Source organism: Merops nubicus, unplaced genomic scaffold (genome assembly GCF_000691845.1).
Source record: "Merops nubicus isolate BGI_N331 unplaced genomic scaffold, ASM69184v1 scaffold21441, whole genome shotgun sequence".
In the NCBI taxonomy this organism is placed as follows: domain Eukaryota; kingdom Metazoa; phylum Chordata; class Aves; order Coraciiformes; family Meropidae; genus Merops; species Merops nubicus.
The window spans coordinates 1-17,964 of NW_008586504.1; the positions used below are offsets into that span (position 1 = coordinate 1).

The 17,964-nt window shown below is 41.5% G+C and overlaps 1 protein-coding gene across 1 annotated transcript in view; it reads right to left on the bottom strand.

Moving 5' to 3' along the window:
* Positions 1–181: 181 nt before the first annotated feature.
* The window catches only part of KDM1A (lysine (K)-specific demethylase 1A), a gene marked incomplete at both ends in the record, with an annotated part of 28,004 nt that continues 10,221 nt past the window's right edge, over positions 182–17,964 (bottom strand). The window contains 10 exons of the mRNA XM_008948683.1: positions 182–309; positions 4,920–5,034; positions 5,460–5,647; positions 6,430–6,562; positions 7,004–7,115; positions 7,802–7,875; positions 9,106–9,240; positions 10,373–10,463; positions 10,989–11,131; positions 15,398–15,494. Coding sequence (XP_008946931.1) covers positions 182–309; positions 4,920–5,034; positions 5,460–5,647; positions 6,430–6,562; positions 7,004–7,115; positions 7,802–7,875; positions 9,106–9,240; positions 10,373–10,463; positions 10,989–11,131; positions 15,398–15,494 — 1,216 coding nt within the window. The remainder of the gene's footprint in view (positions 310–4,919; positions 5,035–5,459; positions 5,648–6,429; positions 6,563–7,003; positions 7,116–7,801; positions 7,876–9,105; positions 9,241–10,372; positions 10,464–10,988; positions 11,132–15,397; positions 15,495–17,964) is intronic.

A 17,964-nucleotide genomic window follows, 5' to 3' on the forward strand; every position in this document is an offset into this window, starting at 1 on the left:
CTCCCAAACAAAAAAAACCCAACCTCAGAAAACCCCAAACCCACGAACAATCCCTCCTCCCAAAAACCCCTAAACAACCAAAAGGTGGTAACTATACCAAGGAGCTCAAGACTGCAGCCAAGCTGGAGAGGAGCAGCCCACCGAAATGCCGAGAAGCCCCCAAAGGTGTGTCTGTACTGACCTGTGGCACAGCACTGCTGCCAAATATGCCTTTGAGGATGGCAAGGCACCGCCCAACGATGACATCATCACTGATGTTCTCCATAATCCCTGCTGCTTCTCCTGCTACCAAGGCCAACAAAATTGGTGCTGCAGATGGGGAAGGAGAGAGGAAAAAATGCAACTGAGTTACTGAAATCAAACATTTTAGTCACACAAGCTGGAGTAGGCATGGATCTGCAGCTATGTCATGCAGTTAAAAACTAAACAAACCAAACAAAATTAGTCCTAAATCTTCCACCAGCAAGTCAAATTACCAAAAGGAAAATGAATCAATATATGCTATGGTACTATTTAGAATTATCAAGAGAACTGATGTACTGGTGGTGAATGGAGTTAAATCCAGTTTGTGGTGTTACAAGTGGTGTTCCCCAGGGTTCAGTACTGAGGCCATTCCTGTTTCCTGATCTTTATCAACGATCTTGATGAAGAGATAAGAGTTGAACCAACTTAGTTGAAAGCCTTATGAGCGTAAGTCTTACGAGGAGCAGCCGAGGGACATGGGGCTACTCAGCATGCAAAAGAGAGGAAAGGTTTTCTTGAGTGAAGGTATCACTTGTTGGACATAGTAGTCCCCACTGGAATGCAAGTCATCTGTGCTGCATTTAATGGAGCTCAGCACCTTCCAGACAATCTATCTGAAGTACAATTGGCACCAGCACAGCAGTTACGTTCCCTGGGTAAGTACTTCACTCACACATTTCTTTACTGTCATTGCATATTCACATTAAATAATATCAATGGAGTGGCAACTATGAACAGTAGAACAATACCCAGAAAAGCAGCATTTCTGAGAACCCAGGACTCAGATGGACAAACAGCAAATAACTCAGCTGCCCATGTGATGCTGTGGTGAAGAGTGTCAATGTGATTATAGGCTATAGAAACCAACAGATGGGGTCATTTTACCTCTGACCAGCTATAGTAAGGTTAAGCATACATTTTTGGTAGTCACAAATTCAAGGAAAATCTTAGTTAAGTATTGAAGAGTTACCAAAATAACCCAAGTGCAAGAAACACACATTTACAAGGAGTAACCCGAGCACAGTTACTTAATGAAAACTCTTCAGTTGATCCTTCTCCTCCTGGACATACTTATGAATTCCTAAATTTAGCAAAGAAAAATAACTACAGCTAGAAACAGATGTCAAACATATTGAAATGAGAAATAAAGTTCTTGCTAAAGAATTTGCTTTAACTTTAGTACAAGTTTCGGAAATGCTTAATGAATTCCCTGTATCCTGGTATCTATGAAGAACTCATGGTATCCATTGCCAGCAAGTTACTGCTCTTTAAAGAAAACTGGCTGCAGTTCAGCTGCAATGCACAGGCTGGAAGATTCAATAATATATTCTGGTTAAAAACAAAAGTCTTTGAAATTCTGAAGAAGTTAGACTGGTAAGACTGTTATTGCTACAAAGATAATTACTCAAGATACAATTAAGAGACTTCAATAGGCAGGACCTCTGTGACTAGGAGCAGTTTATTAGAGAAAGAAGGTACAGGTTTGCTCCCCTACTTAAACTAAGACTAAGTCTAGTCTTTCAAACAATTGAAGAACAAACAAAAAACTGGTTTCCTATCATCCAGAGGGGTTGGGATGAATTTTTTTTGGTTTTTTGGTCATTTCAGCAGCAAAGTTTTTCCTAGTTTGCCATCCTGGACACAATGAGATCCCTGAACTTTTCAACAATATTTCAGTCAATGTATTTTTTCTTCATGGAACAAGTGTATATTCAAAACACAGCTTCCAGCAAATATGTTCATTAAACTTGTTCAGACAGCCCCAAATATTCTTATGGAAATCATGCCTTTCCAGTTGTGAGACCCTGTGTGGACTTATCTACACCTGAAAATGTTTCTGTTCAGTCACCTGGATTAATTCAGAACTGTCAGAGAAAGCCAAAGCAGAATAGTGATATCTGCACAGCAGAATGGTCAAAGTGCTCCTCAGAAAGTCTTCTTGCATGATAAGCACATGTCACTGCTCCACAAAAAACTCTCTCCTTGAGGCAGTGGTGTTCACTGAGCCTTGATACCAATGAGGGAGCAGATCATGTTTGAGTCAGACATCAGTGAGGAACTGCACAACTGTGACAGAGAAAGGCCCTCATCATTTTCATCACATCTCTAGGAGAAAGAAAAGCCAGGCAAGAAAACAGAGACCAAAATGTCTCTGGCTTTCCAGGAAACACCGAGTGTTTCTGCCACTAGTTCCTCTGCTCTGTGCTGATGGAGTCTCTCCACATTAAAGTCTGTTTACATGGCTGCAACAATAAACCCACAGCGTGGTGGAGACAGAGGCACCCACAGCCCAGGCAGCAGCTCCTGAGGCTACAGGTTTTCTCAGCAGTCATTACCTGAACTAGACTGAAAGCACTGGGAGGATTCCTGTCTGAGTTACAGCAGGTCACCCTACAGCAGTACAAAAAAGTGCAGTCCTCCCCAGTTTCACTCCACTCACCAGCCTATCTTTAAATACTTCCCAGAGATCATCTACTCTTCTCCAACACAACACTTAAAGGAAGTTCCACAGAGCTAATACAGCATATGCTGTGACACCTCCAGGGGTTTTGGTTCTGGATTAGTAACTGTTCTCCAATTTGCTCAGTTTAAGTAGTCTCTGCCCAAAATGCTATGGCTACAGCAATACAGAGGATGACAACAATAGATAACAGCATCTCAAGTTCAGTCAGGGGTATTTAATCTTTCACACTACAACCCATTCAGGACCACCTCACTATCCATGAGAAACAGGAACTGATTTTTTCCATTTCAGCCACTTGTCTTGTGCTTTAGCACAGGATTTTATTGCATTTCTATTTAATTTCTATGGGCTCTGCCTATTTTCATGAGAAGGAAGGTTACATATCTAGCAGCAAAACCTTTGTATGTGAGATAATCTATCTAAACCAAAACCCTAACAGTACTTGCTAGCTATGTAGTAAAGCCATCTTAAAGCCACAAAAGCAGATATCTAAGGCTCATTACCTATATTTCTCTAGTCAAGTCTTACAAAATATTTTAACAGTTAAATAGCCAAGAAAGGCACCTTCCTTGGGCAGCAGTTTTCTCTAGTTAAAGGAAAAACCTGGTCTGCCCACAGCAGAGTGGAAGAATACCCACTAGTATTAGTATTTACACAATCACCTGCAAGAAAAGTTACTCATTTACTAGTACTCTGTATATACATCTGCTTTTAGTATGACAAATGGCAATGACAAAACCAGTGTGTGTACTGGAAGCACCTTCTTGTGGCAGACACCAGCTGCAGATAAAACAAAACTACTACTGGCAAAGTTCAGCTGTAGAAGCAGGCAGACCAACACCTTTTGCCTACGTAAGCATTTTCTGAAGAGGAGTTCTAAAATTATCTGTCCATCTGAGACCCAAAGTCTACAGTCATAGCACCTTTGCTCCTCAAAACAGGAAACAAATCAATCCATTCAACAAACTGGAGACACCACAGATGCAGGTCATGCTGCATCTTAACCATATGGATGGGCCTGCAGCTCACCAAGCTGGAATGGCAATGCTGACAAAGAGGAATGCAGCTATCAAAGCCTCTGGTCTACTGTTCTGCTGCAATCTGAGTGTTCAATACTCTACAAAGGCTGCACTGCACCCCCTGAGACACTGAAGCAACCTGCAAGTGTGGAGTTCTGCAACTCAGCCACATAAGAGAACGCACAAGTCAGTAGCATCTTTCCACAACTGAAAGAAAAGAAGTCATTTGTCTTGGTTAGCTCCTAGACATGGAAGTTTGAAATCCCAGGCAGCAGAGTCACCTGTATGGGAAAGGACCTGAGCTCACAGATGAATGAGGCTCATCTGCAATTATCAAATCATCCCAGATTAGACAAGAAGCCCTATGAAGGAGGTCTGGCTTCATATTGTCAGTTCATCTAGAAAGACATCCAGGAAGCTGAGGTTTTCAAAAGCAAGACTAAACTGGATGCCAGTCACGTTTGCATGAGAAGCTTAGTGAAAAAAATCAAAACAATGTTCCAAGTGGCCAGAGAGAAACTGAATTTCAAAGACATTGATGACCTAAAAAATGGCTTTTCGTTCAGAAACGGTGCAAAGAGAAATCACCCTTTTCTTGGAGAACCCAGCACATCCTCCCAACAAAGTAGATACTTAAGACAACATTGTTCTTTGGCACTCATCTATTATTTGCTCTATTTCTGAAATACTATAAAAACATGTTAAGATTAAGGTTTTTGGTGGGTTTTTTTTGTTTGTTTGTTTGTTTTGGGTTTTTTTTTGTTTGGTTTTTTTTTTTTTTTTTTTTTTTGTTTTTTTTTTTTTAAATTAATGCACAACAATAAAAATCAAAACCTGCAAGTTTTTCAGACTACTAGTGGCAACTAAACAGATGCTTAATAGAAACAACCAAAATAATACTAAGTCACAGGACAACTTCACCAAGGTGCAAGACAATAAAGTAGCCTCTAAAAATGCAAGTGTTACAGATGTATCAGCACAATTTAGACCCAGACCCACCCATGTGCTGCCCCAGTTTACTACAGAACTGTTTGCAGGTCAGTGGTGCTCTCTGCTTCCATTTGTCTCCCTACAAGTACTATATTCTATCACATCCATATGCAAACACAAACTGCATCTTAAAGTGTGTCCTGTTCTACATCTAAGACTGCACAAGTAAGACACTGGCAAAAGCAGACATACACCACAGCTACCTTTGTACAGGTTCCAAAACAGAAAAAGTTCTCCTCTGCTTGCAGTAGTGCTACCAACATGACCAAACAAATTGACACTTGGATCCCAGAAGACACGATCAAAACACAGCACAACCTAGAAACAAAAAGAATCAAGAGTTAGGAGATTACAGGGGAAAAAAAAAAAAAAAAGACAACTGCACACATTGATGTTTATCACTGGAGAAGTCAAGAAAGGAAAATCTGGTGAATATTTATTGCATATACATAAAGGTGTACACCTACACTGTCTTCCATGTCAGTATGCTCTCACAGTTTACAAGTTTGCTGGTTAACAAAGTATAGCAGACATTGAATCAGCCTGCTTCTGAAATTTAACCATTGAAAAATTGTGGGGCAAATAGAGAAGAGGTCCTTACAGTTCAGTTAATTTTCAGCATCAAAATCTAGCAAAACAGCAGCAGAAAAAAAAAATTCTCCCTCTCATCCACCATCCCCATTCCATACACATTTTAGATTCTACCTCTTGTACTCTGCTCAGTTCCCTCAATGACAAGTCACCTTGTTAAGGTTGCCAAATCCCATACGCTGCACTGCAGAAGTTTTCCACTCAGGAAGAGGTGGCACAAACTGGACTGCTGGAGGCTGCTGTTTCAGGACTCCCAAGGGAAGAGTACACAGGACAGCATCACATTTGTAAATGAAAGTCTGGCTAGTAGATCGGGTGTTCACAGCTATCACTTCACAGCCTGGAGAAAGGAGAGAAAACCAACCATTTAATAGGCCAGGAGGCAAGAACACAGAATTAAAATTTAAAGGGACTTCTATAAAAACATATCTGCATCAGAAAACATTTTGTTTATAGAGAGAGCTTTACACTAACATTTACTTAACTTTAGGGCAAGTGAATGTTACAGGCCACATAGCTCCATTCCAGAACATGTGACTTACAACAGCACCTGAAAATGGCCATAATGGGATAAGCCTAAAGGCCAGTAAGTTATATTTGAATATATGCATAAATAGCAAGTAGAGAATAAGCCTCTCATTGAGTTGCTCTCCCAGCTGACAGTTTCTCAAGCCAAATGATTTGAAGAAGAATAAAAAGATATACTCCTTCCACTTGTTTGAGTCTGTATTACATTCACTTACACTTTTAATACCAGATCCTGTGACAGGAAGTGTTAAAGCAGTCCAAGACCTCTTACTCCAACTGCTTCAGTCAATGAAGTAAAGCAATGGAAGAATGAATGTGAACTTGTGAATCAGTACATACAGCTGACAAGGATGGCCTCAAACCAGCCACAGAAATAAGCAAAAACTACTTACGATTAATAAACCTTTAATAAATCTTCCTACACAACTAATAGCAATAAAACACGTGGCTGCTTGACCATAGTGTCTGAGAAGGTTTTTATGAGAGTCTCCACAGCTGCCTCCAGAAGCACTGCAATCTCCTTGCAGCAAGCACACCCTCTGAGCAGCAAGCAAACCCTCTGAGCAGCCTTCCCAAGGGGGCAGCTCCTCTTACCTGATGCTGTGTAGCGAACCTGCCGAACTGCCGTGTTTAACTTAATATCCAGCCCCTCTGCCAAGGCTACAGGCACACAGGAATACCCATTCCTCACAGTCAAGTGACTGCCTGTGAATTCAAAGTCATCATCCTAAAATGAAGTGCATAAGAAGCAGGCATTAATAATGAAATCACATAACTCAACAGAAAATAATCAGCAGCTCTACACAACGGCAACACGTTTTTATGAAACTTTTTTCAAAGAGCAATTCAACAAAATTGAAATCCTTTCTTGTTAGTCAAGGAATAAGTATAGGTACTTGCAGCAGACAGTATTATTGGAATAATGCTACAATATTAGAATTATACTGCAGCAGACAGTATTATTAGAAGTTGTTTTGGCCCTTGCAAAAAGCTGCCTGGAATTTCATCAGCAAATAATAACCACGTAAGAGCTCAGTATCTGCATGAAAGCAGATAGCACTTCAGTGCTTAAAAAACATTAACATGTTTTTAATGTGTTAATTAACATGGAACAAGCTTCCATGGCAATGTGATAAATATGGCTTGAGATTTCAGTGTAATGAGATACCTGGTCCCAGTGCTTCAGCGAAAGTGTAGACAGAGGTGTAGCATTAGCAAATTCCAGGTTTGCAAAATGCCAGTCTAGTATTTGCCTGTCTCTTGATGAGAGATAAACATCACTAGAAAAAACAAACAAACAAAACACACACAACATAATACAAAGCTCTTTCACTTGCTGGAGTACAGTGTTGCAAATGCATCGCTTCTGAACATTTACTCACAATTTTTTGTTACAATCCCTCCTTAGCAGAGGAAGTTAAAATTAAAAAGAACACAAGCAGATTCTGTTTCCAACATTTGGACCTCCTTCAGAAAAGCCCAATATCAAACCCAAGCAAATTTACATTTTCAAAGCAGAGTTCATGTAAAATATTCTAAGTGAAGATAAGTTACCTTTAGAAATAAAAAAAGTTACAAAATAATGGCTTAAGTAGTATGTTTAAAGAAGACAATGATCTAGTATAATCACACAGAGTACAAAATAGGAACATTCTGCCAAAAATAAGCAGGATTGGTGTGCTACCATTATTGAAGATTTTAAACCTCAAAGGCTTCCTGAGATCAGACACTGTTCACAGTAAGGATGAAAATGTATTGACATACCCCAACTAAGAACCACCTTTTTTGTCCAAGTCACCCTCCAAAAATAAGGAAGATGAGTTCTAAAGCTGAGGGAGCTCAAATTTCATGTTTGTACCCTCCTAAACCCTTGAGTTACCATACTTAACATATCACGGTATCCTTGAAACTCAGTGAAAGGTAGTAAAATAAATTGCTTTCATGAGTGTTTATTTTCATAGTTTACCTCGGTGGATTGGCTTCAAGTTCTTGTAACTTCTCTTCCAGCTTTCCTTGTGTTTCTGCCAATTCATCGTACTCCTAATAAGATTAAACACCAACATTTAAGTCAGTTTACATGTAAAAGGACTTGACATCATATAGCATCAGGCTAGACCTAATCTCAGGAGAAATCAGTGGAAGATTCATTGTTTTAGTGGAATCTAAATCAAGTTGTTTTTTTTTTTTTTTAACATTTCATTCAGCGAATTTTGTGTTTCTGCTGTTTGAATATAAAGAAATCTATGCCACACTGCAGAAAAGATTAGAGTGCTGCTATCTCAGGAATTTAAGCACTCAGATGTGAAGAACACAAAGGTCTGTTACAGTCCTGCTGTTTTAAGGGTTCCTATGTACCCAGAGCTTTTGCATAGTCACAAAAGGTTATTTCTATTTTTCATGCTCTCCTAAAAGATAACAGTTAATATTGAACATAGAGATTTCCAATGCAGAAGCAGTCATGCAGAAGGCAAAGACATTCTCTAATGACAGCTTCTTTCAGAAGTTAGGTGTTTTTTTCTTATTTTAGAAAACATCAGAAGTAGGTATAAAGGCAACAATCATCTTCCTTCAAGACAGAATAATTTGGAGCATCAAATAGAGACAACAGCACAAAGTTGTTCATTGGTGACAAAACAGAAGAGCTACTACTTGTGTACACACAAACACACTGAGCTTCCAAAAAAAGTCACATACCTTCTGTTGAACAGGTAGCTGAAAAAATGATCCTTGGGTTCTATATGGCCTGGGTTACCAAATGTCTTTTACTATCATAGAATAGTTTTTAAGGTTTCCTTTTTAAGGCATATTTCTACAAGATACACACAGAGCAGGGGGACTAACACTGCTTCTCAGATAGAGCTCTGTAAATTATAACACTTAAAGAAGCCTTTCATTCAGGAAATCACCTCTTTTATCTTAGAGAAAGATCATCTCTCTTCAAATGCAAATTTTATTTTCAGATTATTGTGAGACCCAAAAGTGCTAAAGACTGAGTCTGACCTCAAATCTAGCCTTCAAAGCATCAAATGCTGTCTGATGTGTGCCAGCACAGACTGTTACCTAAAACTGAGCCTTCAACATGTTAATGCTCTCCACTGTGAGCCATGTGTTACCTAAAGGTACTTAACCAGCTCTGGTATCAGCATTGCAACCCAGAGTTACCATCCATCACATTCTCGAGAGTGTTTGATCAGAGTGAGCCAATGGAAATGTTTCCACATCTCCAGTTTCATCTGTCTGGTGAAGTGCTCTATGTATGTCAGCCTCTACCTTGCAAAGTGCAGTCAGGTCTCTGTGCTTGCTTTTCACAAGGAACTCGGCTGTAATATCACGAGGTGGCTTCACTTCTGATGCTTCCTTGTACTGCTGATGAAGTTCTTTAATCTTTTCTTTTAAATTCACCATCTTTTTCAAGTAAAGTAGGAAAAGGGAGAAAGAAAGGAAACAAAAAAGATGGAAGGTAGATTACATGCAAGTTACTGTGTAAAATGGATATTCACCTCAAACTCAGCCATTGTACCAGAGATTTCCTGGGTTTGGCAGATGTTACTTACATGCAGTTTTACCTCCAAGAAAACAAAAACACCACCAACCCCAAAACAACATGGCCTAAGCCAAACATCATTGAATTATTAGAAAAATACGTTGCAAATAACTTAGGATATGAGACCTGTCCTCATACATTTTTAATTTGAAATTTTTATGTGGAAATAAAGATGTCATCTACCACAATCAATAAAATAACAAGTGAGCCTAAAACACTGTTTCTACACTAGAAATCAGATTTGGGGCAAAGACAATAACCCTTTAGCAGCCTGGTTCATTATCAACATCTCTAAAGGATGCTATGGCATAACACTGTTCATCATGTCTTCCTTGTACTGGGTTTTGGTAGTGGGAAGGGCTACAGGGGTTACGAAGCTGCCCCAGCTCCAGGCTGAGCCTGCCCCTCTGGCCAAGGCCTAGCCAAGCAGTGGCAGGGGCAGCGCATCTACGGCAACGTATCTAGGAAGGAAAAAGTCTGCTGAGGAACCTGCAGCCAAGAGGAGTGGGATGTGAGGAAAACACCCATGCAGACACCAAGGTCAGTGAGGGAGGAGGGGCAGGAGGAATTTAACGCTTTAAATGACTTTTTTTCCCCAGTCAAGTCTGTTCTGCCAATGACTGTAACTGGTGTCTTGTCCCCCTGCCCTTGTCCAAACCCATAAGCCTTTTGTTGTATTTTCTCTCTGCACCCCACTGAGAGGGAGGAGTGAGCCAGCAGCCACGTGGTGCTTAGTTGCTAGCTGGGTCTGAATCACAACGGTCCTCTCCCTTTTTTCCCCCCATATTTGTGTTTTACAGTCTCATGCCTCATCAGTTAAGTGCTCCTCCCCAAAGCCAGAGACTCCTTTACTGTAACAGTGCTTCTAGGCACGTCTTAAATGAATAGATATGAGTACGAACAGCATCAGTTATATTTTTCCATGGAAGCTTCTGTACATCTTGCCACTTTCTGAGGAACAATGCTATCCTCTTGTTCTAAATGTCATCTGACCTTGTTAAGAAGATCTTTCAATTCCTCCTGTGTTTTCACTATTTTTTTCCAGTGTTCAATCTGCTCATCCTTCACATGCTTCTCCTGCAATCTGGAAAAGGTGAGAAAGAGTCAGTTCAGCATAAAATCCTCATGTTACTGAGAAAACACATTTTCACAGCCTAATTAGTGTAATGCAATAAAAGCACATGTCATGGAGTGTTTTTAGTAAATATTCATATAGCAATTAGAAAACACAAGCTTCTGTAAATAAGGGATACTAGACTACCTATAACACAAATCTGAATTTTACCTACTACTATTAAAAGGCATATTACAAATACAACTAGCTTTCAAGAATTATGTGGACAGTATGTGCACCAATTCATACTAAATTATCCACTATTAATTACTGTAGCAGGGATTTTCTGGAAGCTTTCAGGAAAAGATGTTCACTCCTTTAACTGTCTTTGGTGTATTTTGCTTCAATAATCAAGACACACATAGAAACCGAAAACTCAGCAGAAACCAAGCAGCTTTATTATGTGGGTAATGCTTACCCCAGGAGCATCACAATTACAACTACAAAATTATACCACAAATAGGAAAGCCTGCCATGAAGAGAGAAGACACTTACTGTATGACAACCTCCAGAGCCTGACCTAGGGAGACAGGCTTATTATTGAGAACATTAAAATCCAACTGATGACTGAGATAGGATGTGGCTTCCAGCAGACGATTGAATTCTTGCTCCACCATTTCATCTTTCTCTTTTGGAACCTAGGATTCAAAAGAACAAACTTTCTTCTTAATAACCTATTCATAAATAAATAAAAAAGAAAAAATGTAGTTCACCAAAGCTCAAAGCCTCAGAGCCTCGAGTAAGCACAGAGGAAATCCTGAAGTGAAATGGAGCAATGACACAGATTTCTCTAGTACAGCCTAAATTCACACCACCTTATAAGGAACTCAAAATGCTACCACTCCTCAAATCAGAGAAACCAGAAAGTCAAGGTGCAGATAAATTTTTAGAACAGTGCTCAAAAAACACAGGTATCACATACCCTTCTGAAGTATTCCAAAGTAGCTGAGAATAGCCCTTGTGAAAAAACTTCTATACCATTAGCTCTCTCAAATGGTCAGACACCAAGGTCTGTACACCACAGTCACTGTGCCAGGATGTCTGGCCAAAGAGCTACAAGAGCTGGCAAATCTTGATGACAACTGACTTCTCTTGGATGAGGAAAACAAATCAATTTATGGGCACAAGAAAATCTCCTTACTGGAAGGTGTGTCCATTAAAGCTTCAGAAGCTTGCCAATAAGACAAAAGACCACTCTGATGGCAGTGTAGCTCTACACAGTCACAAGGCTTTAGGAGTCTTGGCATAGCTCAGTGAAGCAGACAGACCATCTTTTGGAGTGGTCAGTGTGACTAAGAACTATCAATCCAGCTTTTTCTAGGATGATGATGGAAGCACTGCAGGACACTTCCAGAAGGGTGTACTTGGCTGTGCTGAAGACACTAACTTAAACAGCATGTGCAGCTGCCAGTGTGGAAATACCTGTTAGGTGATGACAGCTGCATGTCCTGAAAAGAGCAAACATCACATGGTATTAACATCTGTTAAACCCAGTCTAGGATAAACAAAGCCTAGAGAGAAAACACTGATGAGTATAAAGGAAAAATCAGGAAGAAAAAAAAGTATACACTTCAGAAAGATGGGGAAGGTTCTTGGATGACTGCTGATCAGAACAAAAACAGCTTGAGAGGTGCTGTTAACAGTGCTGCCTATCCCCCTGTGACCCTGTCAGGTGGCTCTTAGCCAAGAGGGGTAGGACAGCTCTTCTCAAGGTTGAAAAATTAAAACCAGAGCTCCACTTTCAAGAAACTGATGGCAGTTGCTTTTATCATTTAAGCTTCATCTTCCAAGTTCCAGTTTAAGTACCCATTAGTACACCACAAGTCATCTGTGAAGAATGAAGCAGCACAGCCCAGGCACACAGAGATGGCATCCGGAAAACCAGAAGTCAGCCAGAGTTGAAACTGAGATGCTGGACACCAGAGGGCAAGGACAGCCCTCTGCACACACAGCAGCAGCAAAAATAAAGGAAAAGGCAGACTGCAGAGCTGCTCCTGAATGTAGTAGTAACGGGTATGGAAAAGGCTGAAGTACTAAATCCCTCTTTGCCTCACAACTATGTCAGGATAAGCTTTACACAGTGGGGTGAAAATCAAAGTACTAGGATGTGAAAAGACAGCAGAAACAGACAACTGGCATTTGATTTTTAGCAAGTGCTAATAATCAAAGGAAAAAGTGTGGCAATACTAAAAAAGGAAAAGGCAGGATTAGTAAAACAACTGCCTTAGGGTACGCAGCATCATGGAGTATATTAAGGAAAAACAGAGGAAGACCAGGTGAGCAGTACATGTCAAAACACAGCTTTCAAGGTGTAGCTGCACCATGTCTGAGCAAGTAAATTCAAACTTCCTATAGCTTCCACTTTTACTTATTTACTATTTATCATATAGGTAACAACCTTTAAGAGTTTAGATGACCAGGAACTACAGGCAATAGAGATATAGTCACAGATAGATACACAGATACTGAACGTCACAGAATCCAGATTATATTGGCATCTGGGTTGTAAAATATTCCAATACTGGTCATCATTACTCAAATCACAGCTTCTTGTCCTAATTATCTGTCATAGTTAAAATGTCTTTATATTAGATAGTTTATTGAAGCATTCCAGAAACACACATGACAGATGCCAGAAGATGAGCAGCATACAGAGGCAATGCTATTTATTTTTAAGCCAAGGAAGAGCACTCTGGTTCATTGTAGTTGTCAAGACAGCATTCAACAAAAGGAAGCAATACAATTCAGTCTGAAAAACATAAGCAATTATACCTATCAAGCTCAAGTAACTGGTAAGCAGCCAAATCATGACGTGCCTTTTAAAAATAAGAGTAGCTCCTGTCATTGCACTAATAAATGCACAGGTCTGAGCTGCAGCAGCCACCTCGGAACACAGAGGTGAGCTGGTGTCCCACCAGGTTAGCTGAAGGAGCAGTAAGAACCTCTCCTGTCCTGAGGGATTCCTCCCAGTGCTTGGCAGCACAAGGCCTCATTGTCAGTTTCCACCTTGACTGGGTCTCCTAGATGTGAATGTGGTAGGGGAAACACTACAGAGTAAATCAGAAGGAATATTCTGTTTCAGAGAAACCCTCTACTCCCACTGGCTTCTTCTTTAAGTGCCTATCTGATGAGCAGGAGAAATTCCTGGAGCACAGGAGCTGCATATGCCCGAGAGGCTTGGCCAGATAGAAGTGATCTAGTTGCTGTGTACCATGTTCAGAAAGGAGTGTGCCACAGAAGGGAAGCTGCACGGTCAGGCTGCAGCCATCAGTGCTGAACCAGAGGCAGTGGCAGCAAAGGAAACCTGGCTGGCACCTACTACAGGCCACCTAAACAAAGGGAGCCTTCTGACTCCAGCTGCAAGAGGCTTTGCACTCTCATGCTCTCTTCCCATTGGGGGACCTCACCCTGACATCTGCTGGAAAAGTAGTGCCCTCTGTGCCTGGGAAGATCATGGAACAGAACCTCCTAGAAGCTCTGCTAAGGCACATGCAGGACAAGAGGGTGATTTGAGATAGCCAGCACAGCTTCACCAAGGGCAAGTCCTGCCTGACCAACATGGTGGCCTTCAAACGATGGAGCAACTACATCAGTGGACAAGGGAGGAGCTATGGATGTTGTCTATCTGGACTTCTGTAAAGGCTTTGATTCAGTCCCCCACAACATCCTTCTCTCTAAACTGGAGAGAGACAGATTTGATGGAGGGACCGTTGAGTGGATAAGAAACTGGTCATATGGCTGCATCCAGAGGGTAACAGTCAATGGCTCAATGTCCAGATGGAGACCGGTGACAAGTGGTGTCCCTCAGGGGTCTGTACTGGGAACTTAAGTGCTGCTTAACACCTTCATCAACAAGATAGATCAAGTGCACCCTCAAAAAGTTTGCTGAAGACACAAGCTGAGAGGTGCTGCTGACATGCCTGAGGGACAGGCGAAGACACAAGCTGAGTGGTGCTGCTGACATGCCTGAGGGACAGGAGGCCATCGAGGAGAACCTGGACAAGCTTGAGAAATGGGCCCGTGTGAACCTTATGAGGTACAACAAGGCCAAGTGCAAGGCCCTGCACCTGGGTCAGGACAAGCCCCTGGTATCAATACAGGCTGAGAGATGAAGAGACAGAGCAGCCCTGTGGAGAAGGGCTTGGGGATGAAAAGCTGGACATGAGCTGGCAATGTGCACTCACAACCCAGAAGGCCCAACCATATCAGAGGCTGCATCAAAAGCAACAAGGCCAGCAGGCTCAGCAGGCATGTCCCCTGGCTCCACCCTGGTGAGATCCCCCCTGGAGCCCAGTTCTGGGGTGCTCAGCACAAGAAAGACATGGACTTGTTGGAGCAGGTCTGGAGGAGGCCACATCAACAATCAGCATCTTGAATATCCCCGTTATGAAGAAAAGCTCAGACAGTTGGGCTTGTTCAGCCTGGACAAGAGAAAGCTCCAGGAATACCTCATTGCAGCCTTTCAGTACTTAAAGGGAGCCTATAAAACAGATGGAGACAGTCTTTTTAACATGGCCTGTTGCAACAGGACAAGGGGTGATGGTTTTAAACCAAAAGAGGAAGATTTTAACTAGGTATTAGGAAGAAATTCATTAGTGTCAGGGTGGTGAGATGGAAGTAGGTTGCCCAGAGACATGGTAGATGCCTCATCCCTGGAAATATTCCAGTTCAGGGTGGATGGGGCTCTGAGAAACCTGAACTGCTCACTGCAGATGGATTTCACTAAACCCTTCCAACCCAAACCATTAGGTCGTTCTAGGATTACTACACTGCTTTAAATTGGACACACTTTTCATTACTTGCTTTCTCTCTTCCTGAAAGATCTCTCCTGCTAGCACTGGTAACAAACACACTTGAGATGCTATTTCTTTTTAAAAGGTTTATGAAAACAGTATCAGACTTACAGCTTGTCCATTTGCTTCATAAAGTGGGCACTTTTGTTTGATCTTAGCCAGTTCCATATTCACTTGTTTGCTGACCACAGCCATGGGATTTCCTCCTGGAAAACATTTTGTATAGTTAACAGACTAGTCCTGCAAAGTTTGTCTGCAATTAACAACAAAATGCACAGCTAAAGCCATTTCAGAGACTAAACACACCAACTCCAGTGCAAAATGCATTCCAGTGAAGTAGCATGACACTGCCAAAGGTCTGTTCTCCTCTTCTGCTCTACTGTTGCAATTTTTGCAACAAGGTCATAAAAAAACCCTGCCCAGCAACACTTAAACCATAGTATTGAAAAAAGGCTGATCATAAAAGCAGCGTCCTAGGGTGGCAGCAACCTTAGTACAACTAAGCTATATAGCTATAGACACATTGTTAAAAAGTTTGACAGCAGAGTGTTTGAAAAGCCAAGGACAGCTCCCACAGCTGCACGGTGACTTCAGGAGCTTTTGGAAGTATGGCGACTTGGAGAAGGAGCCTGAAGAATTCAGTCTCTAAAAAATTAGTGCAACTCCAACAAGCAACACCAGTGAACAGCGTGTATGGAGATGAACCATGTACACCAACTGTACCTGGGAGATGTGTAACTTAACAGGTGTCCTGGTTCTGTGTACAAAGGGGTGCAGGGCAGGACCCACACAGAACAGAACTGTGTGCTCCCCTCCCCCCCAGCGAGGGAGAGACTTTGAAAACCAATTGGGAGTTAAATGAAAATAAAGTATATTGTTTAACAGGGAACAGAAAACGAAAAAGGGAGGTAAGAAAAATATATACAAAGATTGGGGGAAACAGAAAAGTAAAACAAGCTATACAAACCCCTCAGAATAGTTCCAGACCCCACGGAGGGAAGCACGCCCGGGGCCGCAGGGCAGGAGCGGGGCTGGCACCCAATTCCTGCCTCTTCCCAGAGGGTGGCACAGAGGGGAGGGAATACACAGCTCACCCCCACCCAGGGCCCTCCCAGGTGCTGGAAGGTCACACCCCCACTCCAAGCCTCAATCCAGAAGATTCCATGTGGGAACGTGAAAAAGGCAGAGAGCAACTGTAAGCATCCAGAATCACTAAACCCCCAAAGCAGAGCCAAGGAAAAGAACAGACAAGTGGGAAGTGGCATAAAGGAGAAGCAACATGGGCTTCCCCTACCAATTTAACTTTAGGAAACATTTTTCAGATTCAGGTTCCAAACATTCTCTCTCTTGATCCCAGAGCTTTAGATCAAAATAGAGAAGGAAGTTCAGTCACACTAATACACTCCTGTCTTTAGAGAGGTGACTAAACAATCAGAAGGGAGTTTTGGAGTAGGTCTAAGTAAGCTCTTGTTTCAACATCCTAATAAAACATTTACCACAGTTTACTAACAAAACCAGGAAAAATCTCATCACTTCAGTCTTTCACCTTCCTGAACCATAAGCTCAACCCCTTCAGTAGTCTGTCCTCCTCACATCCATTGCAGATTAAGAAATATAAAGGATGCCCTTCAAACCACCTCCTTCACTCCAGGAATCTTACTGCATAGCATGTGCTGCCTCAATTCAGGCAAAGGGTATATTCTTTTGGAAAGAAAACATCCATGATGAATTAAATATAAAAATATTACAGTCTCTCTCAGAGCAACCTTACATCTTTTACCAGGACTGTGCAACTTCACTGCTCTTTGTTTGGAAACTGTTTCTGTTTGTAATTTAATAAAGACTAACCATAAGACTGACACCAAGTTTTGGCAGTCAGTAAAACTCAGGTTTTATAATATTCTGTCATTTCATTACAATACTGAAGGGTATTTCCACACTAAACACCTGCCCATCATCTTAGCAGAGTAACTAGTATCAATAACTGATGCCATCCCATAAGCAAGCATGAAATAGGAAGAAGTATGGCTTGTCTGCCATTATTTTTACAACAATTTCTAAAATCACTTAAAGAAAGGACCTCCAGGGTTTAAATCCTGACTTTATGAAGGACTTTCTCTTCAGAATGGCTCTGCTCTTCATTTTCCCTCCTCCCTTTTCTTCTCCTCCACATAAATGAAAAACATATTCCATCTCTTTGGGGTCTCTCCCATCTTATAACTTTGCTCTTAGCTACTCAACTAATCCCCCTGCTGCATCCCTATTTCTCTATGTTCAATTTCAGCTTATGTTTTAGAAGGTCCAAGGGAACAACCAAGACATCCAGCCCATGGACCAGAACCCCAAGGCCACTGGAAGCTGAGTAAATCAGCTTTAGAAAGATTGGTTCAGCAAGTGCAGTGACCCCAGTGCAGACACCACCTTAACGGAATCAGGCAACGGAAACAAGAGAAAAGGACAGCACATCAAGCCAAGAGCAAAGGATTCCACTAAGCACAAGTAAACTGCAGAAGGATGGATCTGCAACAGTTTGATGCCATGAGCAGCATCTGTATGACTAGCTGAGCATCTATTTTTTAATAGTTAAAAATACCAAAATATTTTAGCCACAAAAGGAACTAGCATAAGGTGTCACAGTTGTAGCACCCTGTCCCACCATTTCCCTCCCCACTCCTCTT